This window comes from Nyctibius grandis, chromosome 2 (assembly GCF_013368605.1).
Source record: "Nyctibius grandis isolate bNycGra1 chromosome 2, bNycGra1.pri, whole genome shotgun sequence".
Taxonomy (NCBI): Eukaryota; Metazoa; Chordata; class Aves; order Nyctibiiformes; family Nyctibiidae; genus Nyctibius; species Nyctibius grandis.
Window position 1 is genome coordinate 109,647,295 of NC_090659.1, and position 24,212 is coordinate 109,671,506.

The following is a 24,212-nucleotide window of genomic DNA, read 5'->3' on the forward strand; positions in this document are numbered from 1 at the left end:
CAGAATTATGTCTATAACAAAATGACATTCACCAGTGATGAAATACAGCAAAATGAGAAGGTGAGCACAGTGGCTTTTTAACCATGTACAGTGACATGCTGTAATAATTCTTGTCAGAAATGAAGAAAGACTTTGTGACTCCTCCGGTCAGTTTTCATACTGGCTATGAGCACATTACGTAGAGCTCTGTTTATGAGCAGTGTTTTAATTGTAAATCCTGTTTTTTGTCTGTAGTTAATTTCTAAGATCTGATAGGAGAAGGCAATGAAAAGGGGCATGAGTTCATGGGATTGTTTAAAATTGTCTGACAACAGCTAGGCAGCTGATTTAGCTTTCAGAAGAGAGAGTTAACGGTACGTGGGCTATTTTTTTTTCTTTCTACACTGCAGGAGAAGGGAGGTCTGTTGATGAAATAAGCTCAGGACTTGGTGGTTGCTTGTATGGTTAGATCTTGAGGTATTCAAAAGGGCTTTTTCCTGGGTAAGGAGTGCAACATCTGTGTGTCGGGCATGAGAAGGGCAAAGACAGTCCGTGGAGGATTGCTCAGGTGTCTTAAGCTGCAAAACTTCCTGAGAAGACAAAAAGCTATTTTCCTTCCTCTCTGCTGTGGTGCCAGGCATTGCTGCCTTCCGCATGCTTGCTGTAAAGGCACTTTGGGAGAAACAGAAGGGAGATTTAATTTCACAATCAGACATTTCTACCATTCCCCATTTCATGTCAGAGGAGATGCTGGTGGAGTACTGATGTTCTTTGTGTAGGGAGTGGAGCTGAGGGAAATGCTCTATGAAGTTGGGAGATGGCAGCTGTGTGGACCTCTTTGCTTAAAGCCATTTTGTTTTGCCTCATTGCTAGAGTGGGAAAATACATATTTTCTATACGTGAAGAATGGATTTTTCTGCCTGCTGAGCACAGGAAAGCTTCGGAATCTCTGTGACAACATGCCATGAAATATATTTGTAGCCCATCAGGCCTAAGGATTTCAACACCTGCTGTACCACTGAGAAGGGGATAGTTTTTTGATATGTGATGTTTTCATTCATATGGTGCTTCCATTGTGTTTTGCAAGAGTATATGTAGCTTTTAATGCCTTTTAGCACAGGAAACTTAGCTCCCACAGAGAACAGAAGTAATTATCTGATACAGAATTAACAAAAAAACCCTACTCTTTTGAGGTTTACATCTATTTTGAGCTTATTTTTGTTCTTAGAGTCATAGAATCATAGAATAGTTTGGGTTGGAAGGGACCTTAGAAGGGACCTTTAAATGTCATCTAGTCCAACCCCCCTGCAGCAAGCAGGGGCATCTTGAACTAGATCAGGTTGCTCAAAGCCCTGTCCAACCTGACCTTGAATGTTTCCAGGGATGGGGCATCTGCCACCTCTCTGGGCAACCTGTTCTAGTGTTTCATCACCCTCAGTGTAAAAAATTTCTTCCTTACATCTAGTCTGAATCTACCCTCTTTTAGTTTAAAACCATTACCCTTTGTCCTATTGCTACAGGCCCTGCTAAAAAGTCTGTCGCCATCTTTCTTATAAGCCCCCTTATGCACTTGTTAAGTGCATGCATTTCTACACATTTGAATTCAAAAGGGTAGACATGTTCTTACAGTTTGGTATTAAAAAAGAAATTTTTACAATCGTACAAACCTAGAGCAGCCCGGTATATGCTTGTTCATTCCTGCTGTCATCAAAACAGATACCTCCTTCTGCAAACTCAGGAGCAAGAGTAAGTAGGAAGCTCAGCTCTTGAACTGCTGAATCTGTACAGGAGTTAGCAAAATCTGAGACTGTCAAAGATGATGGCGGTTTTAGAATGAAATTCCTCTAATTAAGGGGCATTTCAACTATGACTTTCCAAAACAATTAGATGTCTTTTCCAAAAGGTAGAGAGCTACCAAATATCTCTAAAATTTGAGTGTCTGCTGCTGCGAGTCTGATCAAAATATCCCTGTGTGCCAGAAGGAAGGCTTAGAAATCCCGATTGTGTACCTTTGCCTGACCTCTGGCACCAGGACAAAATGGACAGGTGAAAAACTTCAGATTTGGTACAAACTATTAATTTTGGAAGAATGAATGTTTTGCCATAAGTGACTTGGAAAAGTCAAAAGAGAATAACGTGGATTTCACATTTGCTTTATTTGCCCAAAGATCTCTCATGAATTAATTCAAAATAATAAGAACAGCCTCAGCAGCAGTAGTAGTAAGGAAAATAAACATATATATGTACATATGTGTTTTGATGATCACTATAGTAGTAGTAATAATGCAAATAAACACATATATGCACATATGTAGTTTGGTGAACACCTATTAAAATGAAATAGGATAGAAATGCTTGAAGCATGTCATGATTTTCTTTTGATGAACTTGAGTTTTCTGATAATTTAAAAGATGACTGGAGAGTCATAGCTTGTGAGGAAAGTAAGCCAAAATAAATTGTGTCTTTATAATATTCTTTAGTACAAAATGCTCTAGGGAGCATACAAACTTTAAAAACCCAGTGCCTTTTCCTGGTGATACTTTCATCACAAAATAATAGCATTTTCTTGCAGACTATTTTAAATTAATTGTTTTAAATTAATGAGATAGTTGGTGGGTGATAGTTTTTGAGAGCTAATAGTGAAGTGTCTCCTTTGTTATGCACAACTAGTCTTGTAAGCAGTATTAATCGTGTCACATTGTAAAATTCATTCCTATTTAAATGGTGAAGTAACATACAAGGAATGAATAATATTTCTTATACATCGTTGCAATAGGCATCTAGCAGATAGAAAATGAAGAGGAGTAAAACTGGAGAAAAATAGTGTGTTAAAAGATCTGTTAATTATACTTCCCTAATCTTACAAATTTTTTCGTTTTTCTTCCACAGCCTCAGACCATTCGGCAAACTCTTCAAAGGACACTGCAGTATTTTGAGCATCGAGTTATTGGGTAAGTGTTAATGTGAGGTAGAGAAAGGTGCATGGTAATGTTTGACTCTGTGCTTCCCAAGTCACTGCCTTGCATGACAAGCTTTTTAATTTTTCTCTCAAATTCTTAGAGATGCTCTGGAGTAACTTTACATACTCTGGACATTAATGATAAATTGCTGTCCGGTCCTACTTCCGTGCAATCCCATCAGAGCACAACTGGCCCATTAACAGTAATGTTTCCTACATAAGGAGAATAGGGAATCTTTTTGTAACAGTATAAGAACTATTCCAATTTGCTTTTCCCAGAGCCGGCTGAGAATGCTGGAAAAGTTATTTATGCTTTGACCTGAGGTCCAAATCTTGCAAAATCCTGCATCAGTGCTTGTTGCCCACATATGCTGTTACATACTTCCAGGTTTTTTGCAGAAGCAGGGCTGAAACCACCTCCTAAGAGTTCGTTGAGAAAATTAATAGATGATTGAAGAATAAAAAGAAAGTAATAGCAACTATCATCATGAAAACCTAAAGCATTCTTCTGTTGATTAAAATAATGTCCTTTTAACCTTTTCCTTACCTGCACAAGTATTTTCCTTACCTGATCAAGGATTTAACTGTAACAGATAACTTACTTTTCCTAATAGAGTCAGAATACAATGGCTGTGCCATATGACAAATGAAGAATGCTGTCCTCTGGATGTAATTACACAGATGTAAGGGATTTCTTTTTCAAGCTGCACTGAGGTTCTTTTTAGAATTTATGACATCATAGTTTCAAATCTCGGTGCACTGGAGGGAATTCTCCCTGCCTGTTTCTCAATATTTGGTTAAAATTCCCAGGGAGCCCTAGCTTGGTGGGTGATATCTATTAGCAGTCTGGCTGGCACCTGAGGGCAGCGAGGGAGCCAGTTTCGGCAGGTAGTTGTGATGTCCGCTGCAGGGCAGGCAGGGAGAGAAGCCTTTTGGCTGCTAATTTTTTCAGTTGCTGAAAAAATTGCTTGAAGTCTAACATTAAGAGACTTCAGAGGATGGTACAGTGCCTTGAGGAAAGGATGTGTGCAATAACAATGCGGCTTTTTATTTATTGCCACGTATAGCTTAAATGTACTTTTTTAACGGACAAAGTTTAAAACCGGGACACCCTGAAAACCTGTAATTCCTGTGACTTACAATACACTGACTCAGTTTTTTGAACATCAGTATGAGTTGGTTAAAGTAGCATCTGTCTCTAGCGGGTGTCCTATATTTCTCCTGACCTGTGATCTTTACTATTGGTACACACTGTGGTGAGTTGACCTTGCCAGCTGCCAGACCCCTACGCAGCTGCTCTGCTCTCTCACTCCCCCTCCTCAACAGGACAGGAGGGAGAAAATAAGATGAAAAATGTGGGTTGAGATAAAGACATTCCCAACTCCTCTATCTCCTCCTGCCCTGATCGGCGCAGGGGAATGGGGATGCGGGTTGTGGTCAGTCTGTAACAGCTCCTCTCTGCATCTCCATCCTCCTCACACTGTTCGCCTGCTCTGGCACAGGCTTTCCACAGGCTGCAGCTTGCTTCAGGGCACATCCACCTGCTCCAGCGGGGGTTCCTGCATGGGCTGCAGGGCGGATATCTGCTCCACCGTGGTCCTCCATGGGCTGCAGGGGCACAGCCTGCCTCGCCATGGCCTTCACCACGGGCTGCAGGGGAATGTCTGCTCCAGCATCTGGAGCACCTCCTCCACCTGCTTCTTCACTGACCTTGGTATCTGCAGGACTGTTTCTCTCAGTTCTTTTCCTCATGTCTCACACCTCCATGAGGTGTTTTGCAATTTCTTAAATTCATTTTCCCAGAGATGCCACCCACTTGGCTGTGGGGCTCAGCTGTGCCCTGCGCTGGGGCCGTTGGAGCCAGCTGAAACTGGCTGTGCCCAGCACAGGGCAGCCCTGGCCTCACCTCACAGGGGCCCCTGCAGCCCCCTCTGCCAGCACCTGGGCGCTGACATCCCATGCAACATAAATGTTCATCAAATCTCCCATCCCGCTCAAGATAGAATCATAGAATCATGGAATCATTTAGGTTGGAAAAGACCTTTAAGATCATTGAGTCCAACCATTAACCTGGCACTGCCAAGTCCACCACTAAACCATGTCCCTAAGCACCACATTTACGCGTCTTTTAAATACCTCCGGGGATGGTGACTCCACACTTCCCTGGGCAGCCTGTTCCACTGCTTGATAACCCTTTCAATGAAGAAATATTTCCTGATATCCAATCTAAACCTCCCCTGGCACAACTTGAGGCCGTTTCCTCTCGTTCTATTGCTTGTTACTTGGGAGAAGAAACCAACACCCACCTCGCTACAACCTCCTTTCAGGTAGTTGTAGAGAGTGATAAGGTCTCCCCTGAGCCTCCTTTTCTCCAGACTGAACAACCCCAGTTCCCTCAGCCGCTCCTCATAAGTCGTGTTCTCCAGACCCTTCACCATCTTCGTTGCCCTTCTTTGGACTTGCTCCAGCACCTCAATGTCTGTCTTTTAGTGAGGGACCCAAAACTGAACACAGTATTCAAGGTGCAGCCTCACCAGTGCGGAGTACAGGGGGACGATCGCTTCCCTAGTGCTGCTGGCCACACTATTTCTGATACAAGCCAGGATGCGTTTGGCCTTCTTGGCCACCTGGGCACACTGCTGGCTCATATTCAGATGGCCATCGATCAACACCCCCAGGTCCTTTTCCGCCAGGCAGCTTTCCATCCACTTTTCCCCAAGCCTGTAGTGTTGTATGGGGTTGTTGTGACCCCATGGCACTTGGGCCATGACTTTGGGCTCTGAGTCAGCTCAGACAGTGTGTCAGGACATGGCCTCCTGCCAGGCACATGGCCTGGCATTGCTGGAGACCTGGAAAGTGGTACAGACCATGCAGCTCACTGCAGAGCGCACCAGCAGCCCTTACCATCAGGTTTTCCTTGTCTAATGTGAGCCCACTCTTCCCAATATGCTTTACTCCACATGAAGAACCAGTTTCCCTGTTGGGGGGTAACCTGATGTGCAGCTCTGAATCCTTTCTAGTCCTTTTCCCTGGGTCCTGGCAACCCAGGTGCTGAGATTTTGCAGACATTAATCAGATGAAGAGTCCAATCCTTAAAACTGCTATTCATCATTTATGACGTAGAAACAAAGTATGAAAGCATAACAAAACTGTTAATGAAATACTAATTAGAAAAGCTTTTCTCTGTGTGTTGAGCTAAATTGATTGTATATTTTGCCAAGTGCATTTATCACTCTGCTGCAGTATTTTCTTCACTTGCATTCTCTCTTCTGTCCTCATTTTCACCTGCATAAAGCTTTGTTTTAAATATAGTTTCAGCTTCTATTCTGTTTCTGTTGAATTAAGGAAAAATAGTCCAGCAAAACTAAATCAAATAGAATAATTTAGATGGTAGCTGCTTTCTTGCTGGTCAGACCGTAGCTCTGTGCCTTTCATCAGTGGTGGGATTCTTTTTAATTTTTCTTCAACAGGCTGTAACACAAACTTTATTCTTGATAGCATAGAGAGTTGCAGCTTGATATCCTTCTTCTGAGATCTTTTCAGAAGATAATTCACAGAGAAAGCTAGGTTTTATACTTGCAGTGCTAATGTAATGTGATGTGGAAGATTTATTATTCTTATTAGATACTCACCATTGCCTCATAAACATCTTGCTTGGAGTTTACTGTACAACTTTCTTAAAGACAACACCCTAGTTGAATGATATATAAGACAGATATGTATGATACCCTTCCCTCATGCCTCAGCCCTTTGTCACTATTTTTTTCTTACCTCTTCATTCTCATTACACATAATATTACAGATTCTAGTATAACACTTGAGATACCCAGGCTACTAATGCAGTGTCATCTGTGTGTGATAATGCATGAATGGAAAGGGAGTGATGGAGGGGAGAAGAGGGAGGAGATAAAGGGAGGCTAAAGGCATCCTTTACCACCACTTCTGAAAGACATTTATCAACCTTGTATTTGTATAACGAGATGCTGTAACTTTTTTACTTTTTTTTTTACTGTAGTTACAGGGATGCAGAGAAGAACTTTCACAATATAACAAACAGATGCTCCTATACAGACTGCTCTGTCAATGAAGAAACTGAAGATGTCTCAGGAATTCTTCAGTGTACGGCTAATGTACTTGGTATGTATTTTTTCAAGGGAACCTGTTTCCTTTAGTTGGAAGGAAAGTTTACTGACCATCCTAATACCAACAATGAACCAAGGAGTTTTTGCTCCAACAAAGGAAATTGAAGATGTAGGCAGCGACATACCAGTGCACTGTTACTACATTTGTCTCCTTTTCTACATATATTTTGTGCCTTTGAGACAATACAGACTGATTTTTCAGTGGAGTCAGTGAAGGTGTATTGTGCAATACCCAGTGATCAGAGAAGTTTCAAAGGCTTTGAGTCCAAATGGACTTGTATCTGTGCAGGCCTTGGTCTAGGAGTTATCTCAAGTGGTTTTATAGGGGTTTTACAGAACAACAGGTACTCTTATGGTCTATGGGCCTGGTGGATAGAAGGCCTGAGAAGCACAGACCAGGATGTACCCGAGACATGAAACATTCTGGAAATTTACATTTATATTGAAGAATGCTTGCTGCAATAAAGTTTTAGAAATTTTGCATGTCAAGATGTCATCCATCACTGAAGTGCAACTGCCTTAATAGACGTCAAAATTAGATAGCTGGCTATTTTTATCCATTCATATGATTTATCCAGCTTATTCTCCTTCCCAAGTTGTTAGTAAGCTTTACTGCTTTTCAATTGCTGATAAAAATCTATCATAAAAGGCAAAAAAAAAAAAAAGGTGCAGAGCTTGACACTGAGAAGTTAATTTTTGACTGGGGTTGTTTTAACTGTTTCACTTCTATGAAACTGATCACATTCTTTCACAGAATCACAGAATCACAGAATCACAGAATCACAGAATCACAGAATCACAGAATGTTAGGGATTGGAAGGGACCTCGAAAGATCATCTAGTCCAATCCCCCTGCCGGGGCAGGATTGCCTAGACCATATCACACAGGAACGCGTCCAGGCGGGTTTTGAATGTCTCCAGAGAAGGAGACTCCACAACCTCTCTGGGCAGCCTGTTCCAGTGTTCAGTCACCCTCACCGTAAAGAAGTTTTTCCTCAAATTTAAGTGGAACCTCCTGTGCTCCAGCTTGCACCCATTGCCCCTTGTCCTGTCAAGGGATGTCACTGAGAAGAGCCTGGCTCCATCCTCTTGACACTTGCCCTTTACATATTTATAAACATTAATGAGGTCACCCCTCAGTCTCCTCTTCTCTAAGCTAAAGAGACCCAGCTCCCTCAGCCTCTCCTCATAAGGGAGATGTTCCACTCCCTTAATCATCTTCGTGGCTCTGCGCTGGACTCTCTCTAGCAGTTCCCTGTCCTTCTTGAACTGAGGGGCCCAGAACTGGACACAATACTCCAGATGCGGCCTCACCAGGGCAGAGTAGAGGGGGAGGAGAACCTCTCTCGACCTGCTGACCATACCCCTTCTAATACACCCCAGGATGCCATTGGCCTTCTTGGCCACAAGGGCACACTGCTGGCTCATGGTCATCCTGTTGTCCACTAGGACCCCCAGGTCCCTTTCCCCTACGCTGGTCTCCAACAGCTCTGTCCCCAACTTGTACTGGTACATGGGGTTGTTCTTGCCCAGATGCAGGACTCTACACTTGCCCTTGTTATATTTCATTAAATTTCTCCCCGCCCAACTCTCCAGCCTGTCCAGGTCTCTCTGAATGGCTGCGCAGCCTTCCGGCACATCAGCCACTCCTCCCAGTTTTGTGTCATCAGCGAACTTGCTGACAGCGCACTCTAATCCCTCATCCAAGTCATTAATGAATATATTGAATAGAACTGGTCCCAGAACCGACCCTTGCGGAACTCCGCTAGACACAGACCTCCAACTGGACTCTGTCCCGCTGACCACTACTCTCTGGCTTCTTTCCTTCAGCCAGTTCACAATCCACCTCACTACCCGATCATCCAGACCACACTTCCCCAGTTTAGCTGCGAGGATGCTGTGGGAGACCGTGTCAAACGCTTTACTGAAATCGAGATAGACCACATCCACAGCTTTACCATCATCTATCCACCGGGTAACATCCTCATAAAAGGCTATCAAGTTGGTTGAGCAAGACTTCCCGTTGGTGAAGCCATGCTGAGTGCCCCTAATGATCCCCCTATCCTTGATGTGCCTAGAGACAGCACCAAGAACAAGTTGCTCCATCACCTTTCCAGGGATGGAGGTGAGGCTGACTGGTCTATAGTTCCCCGGGTCCTCCTTCCTGCCCTTTTTGAAGACTGGAATGACATTCGCTTTCCTCCAGTCCTCAGGCACCTCTCCTGTTGCCCATGACTTAGCAAAGATGATGGAGAGTGGCCTAGCAATGACTTCCGCCAGCTCCTTCAGCACCCGTGGGTGCATCCCATCAGGGCCCATGGATTTATGGACATCCAGGTTGCTTAATTGGTCCCTGACCCAGCCCTCATCTACCAAGACAGATTCCTCCTCTATCCTGACTTCTTCTGAGGCCGCAGGGGTCCAGGGCTCCTCAGGACAGCCTCCAACAGTATAGACAGAGGCAAAGAAGGCATTCAGTAACTCCGCCTTCTTTTTATCCTCTGTCTCCAGGGCCCCCACCTCATTCATCAGTGGGCCTACATTGCCTCTAGTGTTGGCTTTACCTGCAATGTATTTGAAGAAGCCCTTTCTGTTGTCCTTGACCTCTCTTGCAAGGTTTAATTCCAAGGAGGCCTTAGCTTTCCTAGTTGCCTCCCTACATCCTCTGACAACAGACTTATATTCCTCCCAAGTGGCCAGCCCCTCCTTCCACGATCTGTACATCTTCTTCTTCCACTTGAGTTTGCCCAGCAGTTCCCTGTTTAACCATGCAGGTCTCCTGGTACCTTTCCTTGACTTCCTACCTGTTGGGATGCTCTGATCTTGAGCTTGGAAGAAGCAGTCCTTGAACACTAACCAACTATCTTGGGCCCCCTTACCTTCTAGTACCCTGTCCCATGGGATTTCCCCTAGCAATTGCTTGAAAAGGCCAAAGTTGGCCCTCCTGAAGTTCAGGGTTGTGATTCTGCTAGCTATTCTGTTCCTGCCACATGAGATCCTGAACTCTACCATCTCGTGGTCACTACAACCAAGGCTGCCCTCAACCTTCACCTCTTCAACCAGACCCTCCTTGTTAGTGAGGATAAGATCCAGCAGCGCTCCTCTCCTAGTTGGCTCATCCACCATTTGCATCAGAAAGTTATCATCAACGCACTGGAGGAACCTCCTGGACTGGGGATGGCTGGCTGAGTAGGCCTCCCAGCAAATATCAGGGTAGTTGAAATCCCCCACAACAACCAGGCCCTGTAATTGCGAGACTGCTCTCAGCTGCCTGTAGAAGGCCTCATCACCCTCCTCATCCTGATCCGGTGGCCTGTAATAGACACCCACAACAGTATCACCCCTGCCAGCCTGCCCCTTAATTCGCACCCACAAACTCTCAACTCGCTCCTGATCTGCCTCTGGACAGAACTCAATACATTCTAGCTGCTCACTCACATAAAGGGCAACTCCACCACCTCTCCTTAGCGGCCTGTCTTTCCTGAACAGGACATAGCCATCCATGACCACATTCCAGTCATGCGAGGCATCCCACCAAGTCTCTGTAATTGCCACTAGATCATAGCCCCCCGACCGAACACGGATTTCTAACTCCTCCTGCTTATTCCCCATGCTGCGTGCATTGGTGTACAGGCATTTCAGGGAGCGAGCTGGGCACACCGGTTTCATCCCAGAATCACCCCCTGATTTCACCCCAGGGGGATGGGGGGCCTCCTGGTCTACCTCAACACTAGAGCATTGCCCCAGTGGTGCAAGCCCAGCTACCACCCCATCCCCCTTCGAATCTAGTTTAAAGCTCTCCGAATGAGCCCTGCTAATTCCTGTCCCAGAACCCTTTTGCCCCTACGACATAAACCTTTCCCATGTATCACTGTCACGCCTGTTGTCTTATAAAACCAGCCATTATCAAAGAACCCAAAACCCTGCCTGTAGCACCAGTCTTGTAGCCAGGTGTTAATAGAGAGAATCCTACTATTCTATCCCACGTCATCACCTGAAAATGGAAGGAAGGAGGAGAAAACAACTTGTGCCCCAGACTCTTTCACCAACCGTCCTAGGGCCTTGTAGTCTTTCTTCATCCCCCTCAGACTACGGGATGCAGCTTCTTCCCCACCTGTGTGGAAGATCAGCAGGGGGTAGTAGTCTGTGGCCTTCACCAGGTTGGGGAGTTTCCTGGCGATATCCCTGATTCGGGCTCCAGGCAGGCTGCAGACCTCCCTGTGATGGGGGTCAGCTCTGCATATTGGGCCCTCAGATCCCTTTAGAAAGGAGTCTCCAACCACTAAAACTCTTCTCTTCTTCCTTGTGGAGGAGGTAGCTATACGCCTGTCAGGTTTTCCTGACTGTGGTGGGACCTCTAATATAGGTTGCCTCTCCACCACATCCCCATTGGACCTGCTGTATTCCACTAGGGCTTCATATCTATTGCTCAGAGGCACCTGTGGAGGCAAGGTAGGCAAGGAGGGCACTTGCCTTTTGCCACGGCCATAGACTTGCCTCCACTCACTCTTCTCCTCTAGGTTATCGTTTTCCACCTGAGAGGGGCAGAGTACAGGGGTCCCTCGATCCTGGGACCTCTCCGGCAGGTGCTCCCATTTTTGTTGCAGGGAGGGCAGAGCCTGGCTCCACCAGTCTATCTCCATTTCAGCCTCCCGAATGCTCCTAAGCCTTTCTACTTCGGCTTGAAGCCTTTCAACCTGGCTTTGCAGCTGTGCCGCTCGGCCAAGCAGATCATCTACCTGCTCACAGCGCACACAGCCCCCTGACACCACAGAGACAGTGTAGCATTCCCTGCAGCCCGCAACCTGCACCATCGCCTCCTTCCGTGGGAGCTCTGTCTGGGTTCCCACATCCATTTTGGTCTTCTTCCACCGGGTAGATACCATTGTTCTTTCACTGAACTGGGAAATACCTGTTGGTGGCACCCCTGGTTCACAGCTCCTTGGCCCTTCCTCGCCTTGTGCACTGGGAGGGAGTCAGTGCCCTCCCCAACGAGTTGCAAACAACTGCAGCCTCTCCTGCCCTGGGACACACCCAGTTACTGCTGACTCACCCAGGCACTGCTGGGTCTCTCCCGTCTGGGCAGGGACTAGTCCTTGTCCTCCAGGAAGCTCTTTATCACGGTAACAGGGGGTGGAGCATTTAAATCGCCCGCGGTGCCTCCGGCTACGCCCCCTCCTCTCCTGATTCGTTGCCGGGAACCTCCGGGTCCGGGGTCAGAGGGAAGCAGCTCGGGGCTGATGCTCGCAGGGGGCTCAGGGGGGGCCCAGAGTACGAAAAACCGCCCGGTTAAGCCCGATGTCGCCCTCGCCCCCGCACTAACCTCAAGTCGCTGCCGCTGCTTTTCGCTGCTGCCGCCGCTTTTCGCTGCTGCCGCCGCTGTCTTTGTTTTAGAGTAAACTTTACAGATTGAGCTTTAACCATTGGGCAGTTGTCTGCATTTTACAGGGAAGTGTAAGGAGGAAAAGTAGCAAAAGCTTTTAAAGATAATTGTTACAAAGCAGTAATTCCTGATTTATTTGTGATAGTCATTTGTAGTGTAGCAAAGCTGATGTTACATGGCTCTACTTCCAGGACTGTAACAATTGACAATAATTCTTGAAGCAAGTTCTAAGACATTAAGTGGTCTCATATATTAATTGTATGCAATTATGCCATCTACTAAGAGGAAAGTAATAGTAATGTGGTCATGTTGGTTGATGTGAGTTTGTCAGTGTTGCGTGTGTTTGGGCTCAGTCCTGAGGTCAAGTAACCACAGCCCGCCCACTTGCAGTGGCTGAACTGTTGTAGCTGTCTGTGTGCCCGCTGCTGCCTAGCATCTGCTGTGGAGCACTGTCATTTGCCATCTGCTGCTTTCATGGAGTTTGCAAATGGAGAGTTGTTTCAGTCGTTTCTCTGTGGGAGAGGCCCTGGGTGTCCTGGTGGCCAGCAAATGGGACGTGGGCCAGTGGCGAGTCCTGGCAGCAAAGATGGCAATGGCAGCCTGGGCTGTATGAACAGGAGCAGAGATATAGATTGAAGGGACTCATTATCTCCCCGTACTCAGTACTCGTTAGATCACATCTGGATTACTGAATCCAATGTTGGGAGCCTGAAACCACAGAGAAGTTGATAAAGCAGAGGGAGTTCAGTTGAGGCCACCGAGATGGTGGGGGCTGGCGTACCTGCTCTGTGAGGAGAGGCTGGGAGAGCTGAGCTTGTTCAGCCTGGAGCAGAGGTGGCTTTGGAGGGACCTAACAGCAGTCCCCAGTGCCTATGGGGAGGTCCTCAAGGAGAGGGAGCTGGGCTCTTCACAGCGGTGTGGCATGGGAGGGCAGGAGATCATGGGCCTAAGTTGACATTCAGACTGAGTATTTTACCCCGTAAGGACAGTCAGGCAGAGGCATAGGTTGCCCAGAGAGGCAACCTGTGTGCAGTCTCTGCCCTTGGATGTTTCTAACCTAGGCTGAGTAAAGCCGTAAGCAACCTGACCTGAATAACCAGACAACTCATAGGGTCTCTCCCAGCTTGAAAGCCTCTCTGATTCTGGCCCAGCTAACATGAAGCAGCTGTTGATACCACGATGATATTTTTGCTAGTTGAGTACTGAGCTTTTTTTCCTGAACTTTCATATAGCACTCACAGCATTTCGGGCTGTAGTTTTTGTAATGTTGAAACCCTCTTTGCTCTTCCATTTGAGGTCTTGCTAGGCTGCTGAAGTTGGGGTGGAAGGCATGAAAGATGGCATTCTGGTTCATAGTAAGTTTCCTTTCAGCTTGTAATATACGGTATAAACTTGTGACATTTTAATGGGATTATGCAGTTAGAGAGACTTTCTTCAACAGGAGGCACAACACTGAAATCTGACCTTGTATGATGATTAAAGATGTCATTTGCCTTCCATGTCAGGGGAATATGGTAAGGTGATATTCTGCCCACATTGTGGTCTGGACCATTGTATCCTGCTGACTTAAAATCCTTTTGGAGGCATATGCATTGCATGTCTGTCTTTTCTATCTCAAACTGTTAAATGGGCTCAGTACACTCTGTGAAACAGCTAACATATTCTAGTTGAGAGATGACTATGTTTCACTGACATTCAAAATGCTTTTTTTTTGGTGTCAAGTGCCTTATTCTGCAAGATACTAGGTGCTGTCAGGGAGGTTCTAAGTGCCTTTAAGTGCTGTTGGGAAGAGATGGTACTTGGCACTTTTCATGTTTGGTCATGGAAAGAACTTAGAACAAATTAAATTGTAAATATGTCCAGTATTAGTTACCATATTTTTTTGTTTGCATTTTAAAATAACTGAAACTCTCAGAAACAAATGCTATGAGTGATAAGGCGGGGACTCAGGCAAAGCAAAGACTTTTCATGTTATCATGTGCATATTAATATTACAAAAAAACAAATTAGACATTCAGTGCATATTTCACCGTGACATAAAGTATATGTTTTAAAAATAGTTATGAATACCTTTGCAGTTTCAGAGTGCTTTTAAATCAATATGTCAGTCCTGGTGCCTTAGCATGGCTGAGTAATATGCAGCCTGTTTTTTCAGTGGTATCCTCAGAGTGCACGTGTGTCAGGGGCGGATCAGACTGTTGGGATCACAGTGTAGGGGTAACGTCTAGATGTTACTGTCTTGGGGAATTATTAAAGTGGGCTTTTTTGAAAATAAATTTGCAGAGACTTATTCTTGGAAAAGCTCACTTTTTAAAGAATGAATTTGTGTTCATAGCAAAAAAAAATTTCAATGTGAGCAAAACACTGAGATAATTTAAAAGCAATACTTCTTTCCTTCTGCTTATCTGGGACAGGAACATAAGGGAATGAGCAGTAAAACCAGCTTCTTCATTTTAATTGTAGCTCCTATCAAAACAGGTAAATAATTAATGGAGGCTGCGTAATTAATTCTCACACATGCAGTTATTTTTCTGGTTGAATAAGGGTTAGTGAGAGCTGCTTCTATGCAAGAAGGATATAACCACTGGGTTGTGTACCTAGAGCAATTGGCATTGCTGAGACAGGAGTCAAGAATGAATCTGACTGTGACGGAGTCTAGAGAAACTGTGGAACCAAGTCTGTCTCTCAGTTTATTTATATGAGCGGTAACAGGGACTTGCTGTCTAGAGCTGGAAGAAAGTGTTTTCTTAAAGGTGCTTGGAAGCAACTTCCTGCTCTCTTACCTTAGATAATGCCAACATGATTCACCTCTCCTGACCCTCTAACTGCCTCTAAAATAGTCATTTGGCATTCCTTATTGATCAGAAGACAGCAAATGCTGAGATCATTAGTAAGCTTGGAAGATTGTGAGGAGATGCTTTGCACTATGGTCCTGGTGCTTACACTGCTCACAGGAACATGCTGACTGCAAGCTATATGCTCAGCTTGGTGCATGTGATTTATCATGTCCGAATACTGGAATTTTGCTCCTGTCAAGTCACCACTAAAGTGTGACACCATCTTCCTGCAGTGGAAGGATCTGATTGTCCTCGTCTCCTTGCTGATCTGCTCCTGCTACAACTCTAGACATCAATAGAACTTTTCCTGCACTGTAATTACGGGAGCCACTTCCACCATGCTCACATGTTGTAAACTATGTCTGATACCAGATCAATGGCACAGCTTTCCTTTGTGCTGATGGCTTCTGAGGCTGGAATATTTAATTTAACTTTGTGTCCTTTCTAAAAATAGTCCAGAGAGCTTTATGATGGACTCTGCTTTCTTCAGTTGGTGCACGCACACTTCTACAGTGTCCTTCATAAGCATGGCGTAACTTGAGGCCGTTTCCTCTCGCCATATCTCTTGTTACTTGGAAGAGACCAACTTCCACCTCGCTACAACCTCCTTTCAGGTAGTTGTAGAGAAAGATAAGGTCTCCCCTCAGCCTCCTTTTCTCCAGACTAAACAACCCCAGTTCCCTCAGCCGCTCCTAATAAGACTTGTGCTCTAGTCACTTCACCATCTTCGTTGCCCTTCTCTGGACTCGCTCCAGCACCTCAATGTCTTTCTTTTAGTGAGGGGCTCAAAACTGAACACAGGATTCGAGGTGTGGCCTCACCAGTGCGGAGTACAGGGGGACGATCACTTCCCTAGTCCTATCATCCACAGGAAAAACAGGTGACAATATACTGGAAGTTGGGAAAAAGAGAAGAGTCTTTATAAAGTTCCTAGTTGGAAGTAAAATATTTCAAAGAATTAAGTGCTGGTATGTTTTATCCTGTTGACACAGATAATGCTTTTAGCTGTCTAGCTAAGCTGTGTTCAGAGTAGAATGGTAGTGTTAGTTTGAACTTATTTTAGAAATAATGATAAGAAAAAGATTCCTGTGATGAAGTATATTATGTGGATGACTGCCACATTTCTTTATTAGGTGACTATAAATTTATACTGAGGTATGTTAGAGAGAAAGATTATATCTGAAGACATTTCTTATTTGACCTTGGGCAAGTTTTTATTCTTTCTGTGCCTCAATTTCCCATCTGTATAATGGAGATAACAGGTTTTTTTAAATCCTTTAAACCATATGTCAGTGCTATTCAGATTTTAACCTTCTCAAAGCAAAGATGTTTTCATACCATTTGTGCATTCAGCATTTTAGCAATGAGAATGAAATCTTGTTTGGGACTGCTTTTTGTCCCCATAATTTAAAATAATTTGATTTCAAGTAAGATTAGAGTATGCATTTTGACTTAATTGCATCTAGTCAGAATAAAGCAAAAGACTTCCAGGTAGCTGCAATTTAAAACTTTGGCAACAGGAAAATAAGGATGAAAACTTTTTTTCCTAGTCTGTAATTCCAACTGTAAGGAATTTATTTTGGGACATAAAGCCTTTGTGATCTGTCTCGTGCTTATCTTTTGGACAGATATTCCAAGCAGGTCTGTGCTATTGAGCTTTATGAAGCAATAGAGAAATGCCCAGTTTTCATTTTTGAACCCCAGTGTACTTCTGATATATCACATGATGTTTCTCACATCCCAAATGCACAAACTAGATAAAAATTGTGCAGCCTTCACCTCACCTCCTCCAAACACTCTCTTCAAACACTGCACACAATTAATGTAGCCTTTGTGGATGTGAACTATTTTTCACTCTTATTTCAATCTGTCACAAAAAAAAAAGAAAGGGAGTTTCATGAAGGGAGTTGTTTTCCTTTAAATGACACCAGTATTTCCTTTGGTGCCTCTTTGCATCTTGCTGAGGAACTCTGTAATCTGTCATAACTTCAATAGTAAAACTAATGAAAAGTAACCTAAATTCATAAATACCTATAAAAAAATCTGTTGTGCAAAATTTGCAAAGCAGAAGTAGATGTTCATACCCAATCTTTAATGACATGGAAGAAATAGATATTAGGAAGAAACTCTTGACTGTGAGGGTGGTGAGACACTGGAACAGGTTGCCCAGAGATGTTGCGGATACCCCCTCCCTGGCAGTGTTCAAGGCCAGGTTGAATGGGGCTTTGAGCCACCTGGTCTAGTGGAAGGTGTCCCTGCCCATGGCAGGGGGGTTGGAACTAGATGATCTTTAAGGTCCCTTCCAACCAAAACCATTCTGTGATTCTATGAAATGTCTTTGAAAGCCTATTTGTGTATTAGACTACAATGTCTAAATTGTATGTACTGCAGCCCCATGTTATACTGCATAAGGAACACTTGCAACAGCTTGGGCACGCATCCCGAAGTTACAGAATCACAGAATCACAGAATGCTGATTTACAATTGCACTTGTATCATATAGTTGTTTCCACAAGGAGGCCTGGAAAATAATTGCACCAATCTGACTTTCCATTGCTTAAGATACAGAAAAACATTTCTCTTCCATTTTTTTTATTCAAGAAATTAATTTATACAACAGAATTCTTTTTCATGGGTTATAAAAATTTGGCTCCAAAAATCACAGAATCACAGAATCACAGAATGTTAGGGATTGGAAGGGACCTCGAAAGATCATCTAGTCCAATCCCCCTGCCGGAGCAGGATTGCCTAGACCATATCACACAGGAAAGCATCCAGGTGGGTTTTGAATGTCTCCAGAGAAGGAGACTCCACAACCTCTCTGGGCAGCCTGTTCCAGTGTTCGGTCACCCTCACCGTAAAGAAGTTTTTCCTCATATTTAAGTGGAACCTCCTGTGTTCCAGCTTGCACCCATTGCCCCTTGTCCTGTCAAGGGATGTCACTGAGAAGAGCCTGGCTCCATCCTCATGACACTTGCCCTTTACATATTTATAAACATTAATGAGGTCACCCCTCAGTCTCCTCTTCTCCAAGCTAAAGAGACCCAGCTCCCTCAGCCTCTCCTCATAAGGGAGATGTTCCACTCTCTTAATCATCTTCGTGGCTCTGCGCTGGACTCTCTCTAGCAGTTCCCTGTCCTTCTTGAACTGAGGGGCCCAGAACTGGACACAATACTCCAGATGCGGCCTCACCAGGGCAGAGTAGAGGGGGAGGAGAACCTCTCTTGACCTGCTAACCACACCCCTTCTAATACACCGCAGGATGCCATTGGCCTTCTTGGCCACAAGGGCACACTGCTGGCTCATGGTCATCCTGTTGTCCACTAGGACCCCCAGTTCCCTTTCCCCTACGCTGCTCTCCAACAGGTCTGCCCCCAACTTGTACTGGTACATGGGGTTGTTCTTGCCCAGATGCAGGACTCTACACTTGCCCTTGTTATATTTCATTAAATTTCTCCCCGCCCAACTCTCCAGTCTGTCTAGGTCCCTCTGAATGGCTGCGCAGCCTTCCGGCGCGTCAGCCACTCCTCCCAATTTTGTGTCATCAGCGAACTTGCTGACAGCGCACTCTAATCCCTCATCCAAGTCATTAATGAATATATTGAATAGAACTGGTCCCAGTACCGACCCTTGCGGAACTCCGCTAGACACAGACCTCCAACTGGACTCTGTCCCATTGACCACCACTCTCTGGCTTCTTTCCTTCAGCCAGTTCACAATCCACCTCACTACCCGATCATCCAGACCACACTTCCCCAGTTTAGCTGCGAGGATGCTGTGGGAGACCGTGTCAAACGCTTTACTGAAATCGAGATAGATCACATCCACAGCTTTACCATCATCTATCCACCAGGTTATGTCCTCATAAAAGGCTATCTAGTCGGTTGAGCATGACTTCCCGTTGGTGAAGCCATGTTGAGTGCCCCTAATGATCCCCCTATCCTTGATGTGCCTAGAGACAGCACCAAGGACAAGTTGTTCCATCACCTTTCCGGGGATGGAGGTGAGGCTGACTGGTCTATAGTTCCCCGGGTTCTCCTTCTTGCCCTTTTTGAAGACTGGAATGACATTCGCTTTCCTCCAGTCCTCAGGCACCTCTCCCGTTGCCCACAACTTAGCAAAGATGATGGAGAGTGGCCTAGCAATGACTTCCACCAGCTCCCCCAGCACCCGCGGATGCATCCCATCAGGGCCCATGGATTTATGGACGTCCAGGTTGCTTAATTGGTCCCTGACCCAGCCCTCATCAACCAAGACAGATTCCTCCTCTATCCTGACTTCTTCTGAGGCCTCAGGGGTCCGGGACTCCTCAGGACAGCCTCCAACAGTATAGACAGAGGCAAAGGCGGCATTCAGTAACTCCGCCTTCTTTTTATCCTCTGTCTCCAGGGTCCCCACCTCATTCATCAGTGGGCCTACATTGCCTCTAGTGTTGGCTTTACCTGCAATGTATTTGAAGAAGCCCTTTCTGTTGTCCTTGACCTCTCTTGCAAGGTTTAATTCCAAGGAGGCCTTAGCTTTCCTAGTTGCCTCCCTACATCCTCTGACAACAGACTTATATTCCTCCCAAGTGGCCAGCCCCTCGTTCCATGATCTGTACACCTTCTTCTTCCACTTGAGTTTGCCCAGCAGTTCCCTGTTTAACCATGCAGGTCTCCTGGTACCCTTCCTTGACTTCCTACTTGTTGGGATGCTCTGATCTTGAGGTCGGAAGAAGCAGTCCTTGAATGCTAACCAACTATCTTGGGCCCCCTTACCTTCTAGTACCCTGTCCCATGGGATTGCCCCTAGCAATTGCTTGAAAAGGCCAAAGTTGGCCCTCCTGAAGTTCAGGGTTGCGATTCTGCTAGCTATTCTGTTCCTGCCACATGAGATCCTGAACTCTACCATCTCATGGTCACTACAACCAAGGCTGCCCTCAACCTTCACCTCTTCAACCAGACCCTCCTTGTTAATGAGGATAAGATCCAGCAGCGCTCCTCTCCTAGTTGGCTCATCCGCCATTTGCATCAGAAAGTTATCATCAATGCACTGGAGGAACCTCCTGGACTGAGGATGGCTGGCTGAGTAGGCCTCCCAGCAAATATCAGGGTAGTTGAAATCCCCCACAACAACCAGGCCCTGTAATTGCGAGACTGCTCTCAGCTGCCTGTAGAAGGCCTCATCACCCTCCTCATCCTGATCCGGTGGCCTGTAATAGACACCCACAACAGTATCACCCCTGACAGCCTGCCCCTTAATTCGCACCCACAAACTCTCAACTCGCTCCTGATCCGCCCCTGGACAGAACTCAATACCTTCTAGCTGCTCACTCACATAAAGAGCAACTCTACCACCTCTCCTTAGCGGCCTGTCTTTCCTGAACAGGACGTAGCCATCCATGACCACATTCCAGTCATGCGAGGCTTCCCACCAAGTCTCTGTAATTGCCACTAGATCATACCCCCCCGACCGAACACGGATTTCCAACTCCTCCTGTTTATTCCCCATGCTGCGTGCATTGGTGTACAGGCATTTCAGGGAGCGAGCTGGGCACACCGATTTCACCCCAGGGGGATGGGAGGCCTCCTGGTCTACCTCAACACTAGAGCGTTGCCCCAGTGGTGCAAGCCCAGCTACTACCCCATCCCCCTTCGAATCTAGTTTAAAGCTCTCCGAATGAGCCCTGCTAATTCCTGTCTCAGAACCCTTTTGTCCCTACGACATAAGCCTTTCCCATGTATTACCGTCATGCCTGGTGTCTTATAAAGCCAGCCATTATCAAAGAACCCAAAGCCCTGCCTGTAGCACCAGTCTCGTAGCCAGGCGTTAATAGAGAGAATCCTACTATTCCATCCCACGTCATCCCCTGAAAATGGAAGGAGGGAGGAGAAAACAACTTGTGCCCCAGACTCTTTCACCAACCATCCTAGGGCCTTGTAGTCTTTCTTCATCCCCCTCAGACTATGGGATGCAGCTTCTTCCCCACCTGTCTGGAAGATCAGCAGGGGGTAGTAGTCTGTGGCCTTCACCAGGTTGGGGAGTTGCCTGGTGATATCCCTGATTCGGGCTCCAGGCAGGCTGCAGACCTCCCTGTGATGGGGGTCAGCTCTGCATATTGGGCCCTCAGATCCCTTTAGGAAGGAGTCTCCAACCACTAAAACTCTTCTCTTCTTCCTTGTGGAGGAGGTAGCTATACGCCTGTCAGGTTTTTCTGACTGTGGTGGGACCTCTGATATAGGTTGCCTCTCCACCACATCCCCATTCTTACTACGATTACCTTATTTTCCTTAAAAAATGCACAGCGTACATCAATGGCTCCTAAATCAGCTCCATGTGCAGACTCGAATGTATTGCAAGAATTTTTCCTGTTAGGCATCCTTAACCTACAGGTTAATAATAATGCTCATCCTCTTGATTTTGTTTCTGAGTGGTGTGGGGACTTTGCTTCTCTGTCATTTCTAAGTGAATATCTTTCTAGGTGTCTTCCATTTGGAGGATGATATGGCACAGTGGTGAGGATTCCCAAATCCCCTGGTGATAAGTTATGTGGAATCCCAGCCCAGAGCCCTGTTCCGTCAGGGAGATAAATCGTGTTTCTGGATTCAGCCTCCCCAAGACACTGGGGAGGAGTTGGAATCCTTTGTTGGTGTAGGGATTTAGAGAGCTCTTGCTCTGGGTGACATTTGCTTGTCACCAACAAAGAGGATATGTACTGTAGGCTACTTTATATAGAGCAAATCACTTCATGCCTAAATATATCTTGCAGGGCTGTTCCTTCATTTAGTGCAGTGTGTATAATTCTGTAAGTCATTTGTTCTCTGTGCATTTGTCAAAGTTCCAAGATCTGTGTTTCCTTTATGAAACTAAGAAAATCTCAGCTCTTACCATATTCTGTAGTTAAAGAGGAGTAAATTTGGGATCATTCTGGTAACTATTAAATAGTAACAGCACATCACTCCTGATAATACTGCATTTGAAGAGGCAGGAAATATGCTGAAAAGGAGGTGCCACGATAGGTCTTAGCCTACCATGAGATTAGACCAGGTGATGTAATTGGAAAAGGTGGACAAGGGTTTGGCACACTGACTGCTCAACGGGCGTCTGAGAACTGTAAATGCTTATATATTTTAAGTACGTAAATTAGTATCACTTTCCTTTTCCTTTGAGATAAGAACTGAAGATAGTCATTAGGATGCAACTAATTTAGGATACACAGTCTGATTTATAATTAAAGTTGTTGGTTTACAAATGACGTGAAAGGAAATGTTACATGGCCCAGAGGACTGGTGATACTAATGGATTTTAATAATACTTGGAACTCTGTCCTGGGGAGGGTCTAAGCTATACACACAGGACTTCTATTATTTAGCAGATGTTACAGTGCACTGGCAATACAAAAGTAATATAAACAAAACCCACATAATTCATGTGATTTCAAAACTGAGATGAATACATTTAAATTAGAAAAGGACAAGTGTTTGTACCAAATGGCCTTACATGCCCCACTCAGAGCTATTTATTGTTAGAAAGCAGATGAACTACCAGTAGATAGTGAGCAGTTTGAAGTTATGATGTACAGTAACATCTTATAGAAGTCTGTTTATAAAGTAGAAGACATTTTGGCCATGATTCATTGACTAAATGTAGGTGTTCAACATTATTTTAGGTGCTGTGGGATATCTTGTGTGGCCTCTGTCAAACCTTCAAAAATATGTAGATCTCCCTTAAGTCCCATGTCATGGCAGATGTAACTATCTGTTCTTTTGTAAATGTCTTGGATGCCTTATGGAGACTCAAATAACTTTGCATTTCTATATTTAGTCAGCTGAATTAAGCCCTTTATATATGTGAGGAACTACGAGAGATGATTCTGCATTTCATGGGAAAAGTTTTTAGATCTCATTACAATTTTGTTCTTTCCAAGAAGTCCTGCCCCCTATGTCAATTTAAAAACTTATATGCATATTTTAATGCAAAAAACAAATGGAAAAACTCTGTTCTTATTGCTGTTTCAGCCTTATTTTTAGGAATCACCAACCTAGTGATTGCAGTTTTCATTTAATAAACCCTGTGCAAATCTAAGAAGTGAGGTTTCCAAGATGTAATGAGGGATGTAAAATGATCATATTCTTGCTTCAAACAGCTCGGCTTTGCCTGCAGAATTGGCTGCTACTGAAAGCACTGTACGGGGAAAAAGAAAGAACATATTGCCTGTTCTTAATATCTCAGCTGTGTCAGCAGTTTTGAGCAGAATCTTTTACACGTGAGCTGAGCACAGGTGATCAGGTCCTCACCAAGAGGCTGTAATTACAATTACATTTCTAAGCGTCATTTGTCAGAGGAGACCCTCACTTTAGCAAGGAAAGAAAACACCTCATTAAAATTGGATAACACAAGTATTATAGGTGAACAAGTGTGAGGAATTCTTTTTAACAATAATTCTCATTTTTGTTTTATGAAATCATTAAAAATATCCATGCCCTGTATAGCACTGTAAGAGAAGTGTAGTACAAATTTTACAGTTGTGTCAAAACCATATGTAAAGGCGTAAAATGATGTTATTGTATTTATATAAAAACCACTAAAAAGGGTAATATAAAAATACTATATGGATTCTCAGGATGATATAAATTCACCATCATAATGAAGATCAAAGTCCTTTATACAGTAACTAGCTACTGGTACTAGGCTCACTTACGAGCCAAATGATTCGTCTAATGTACTTCAGCATTAGCCTGTACACATCAAACCCTTTTTTATTGAGAGAATAAACGTTGCTTTCCTTATCATCTTAAATTACACTTTGGAATTCTGAACTGCCACCTGACTTTCTGTCTGAAAGGCTGTTTAAGGAAAAGGTGTTATTCACACCAAAAATCTGGTAATCTAAAAACATTTAAGATATATTTGCTATAACTGAAGGTGGTAAGT

The 24,212-nt window shown here is 44.7% G+C and overlaps 1 protein-coding gene across 1 annotated transcript in view; it reads left to right on the forward strand.

Moving 5' to 3' along the window:
* Positions 1 to 24,212, forward strand: part of GUCY1A2 (guanylate cyclase 1 soluble subunit alpha 2) — a 177,343-nt gene that overhangs the window by 13,551 nt on the left and 139,580 nt on the right. Inside the window, exons 2-3 of the mRNA XM_068425146.1 lie at positions 2,869 to 2,930; positions 6,954 to 7,075. Of these exons, the coding sequence (XP_068281247.1) occupies positions 2,869 to 2,930; positions 6,954 to 7,075 (184 nt within the window). The remainder of the gene's footprint in view (positions 1 to 2,868; positions 2,931 to 6,953; positions 7,076 to 24,212) is intronic.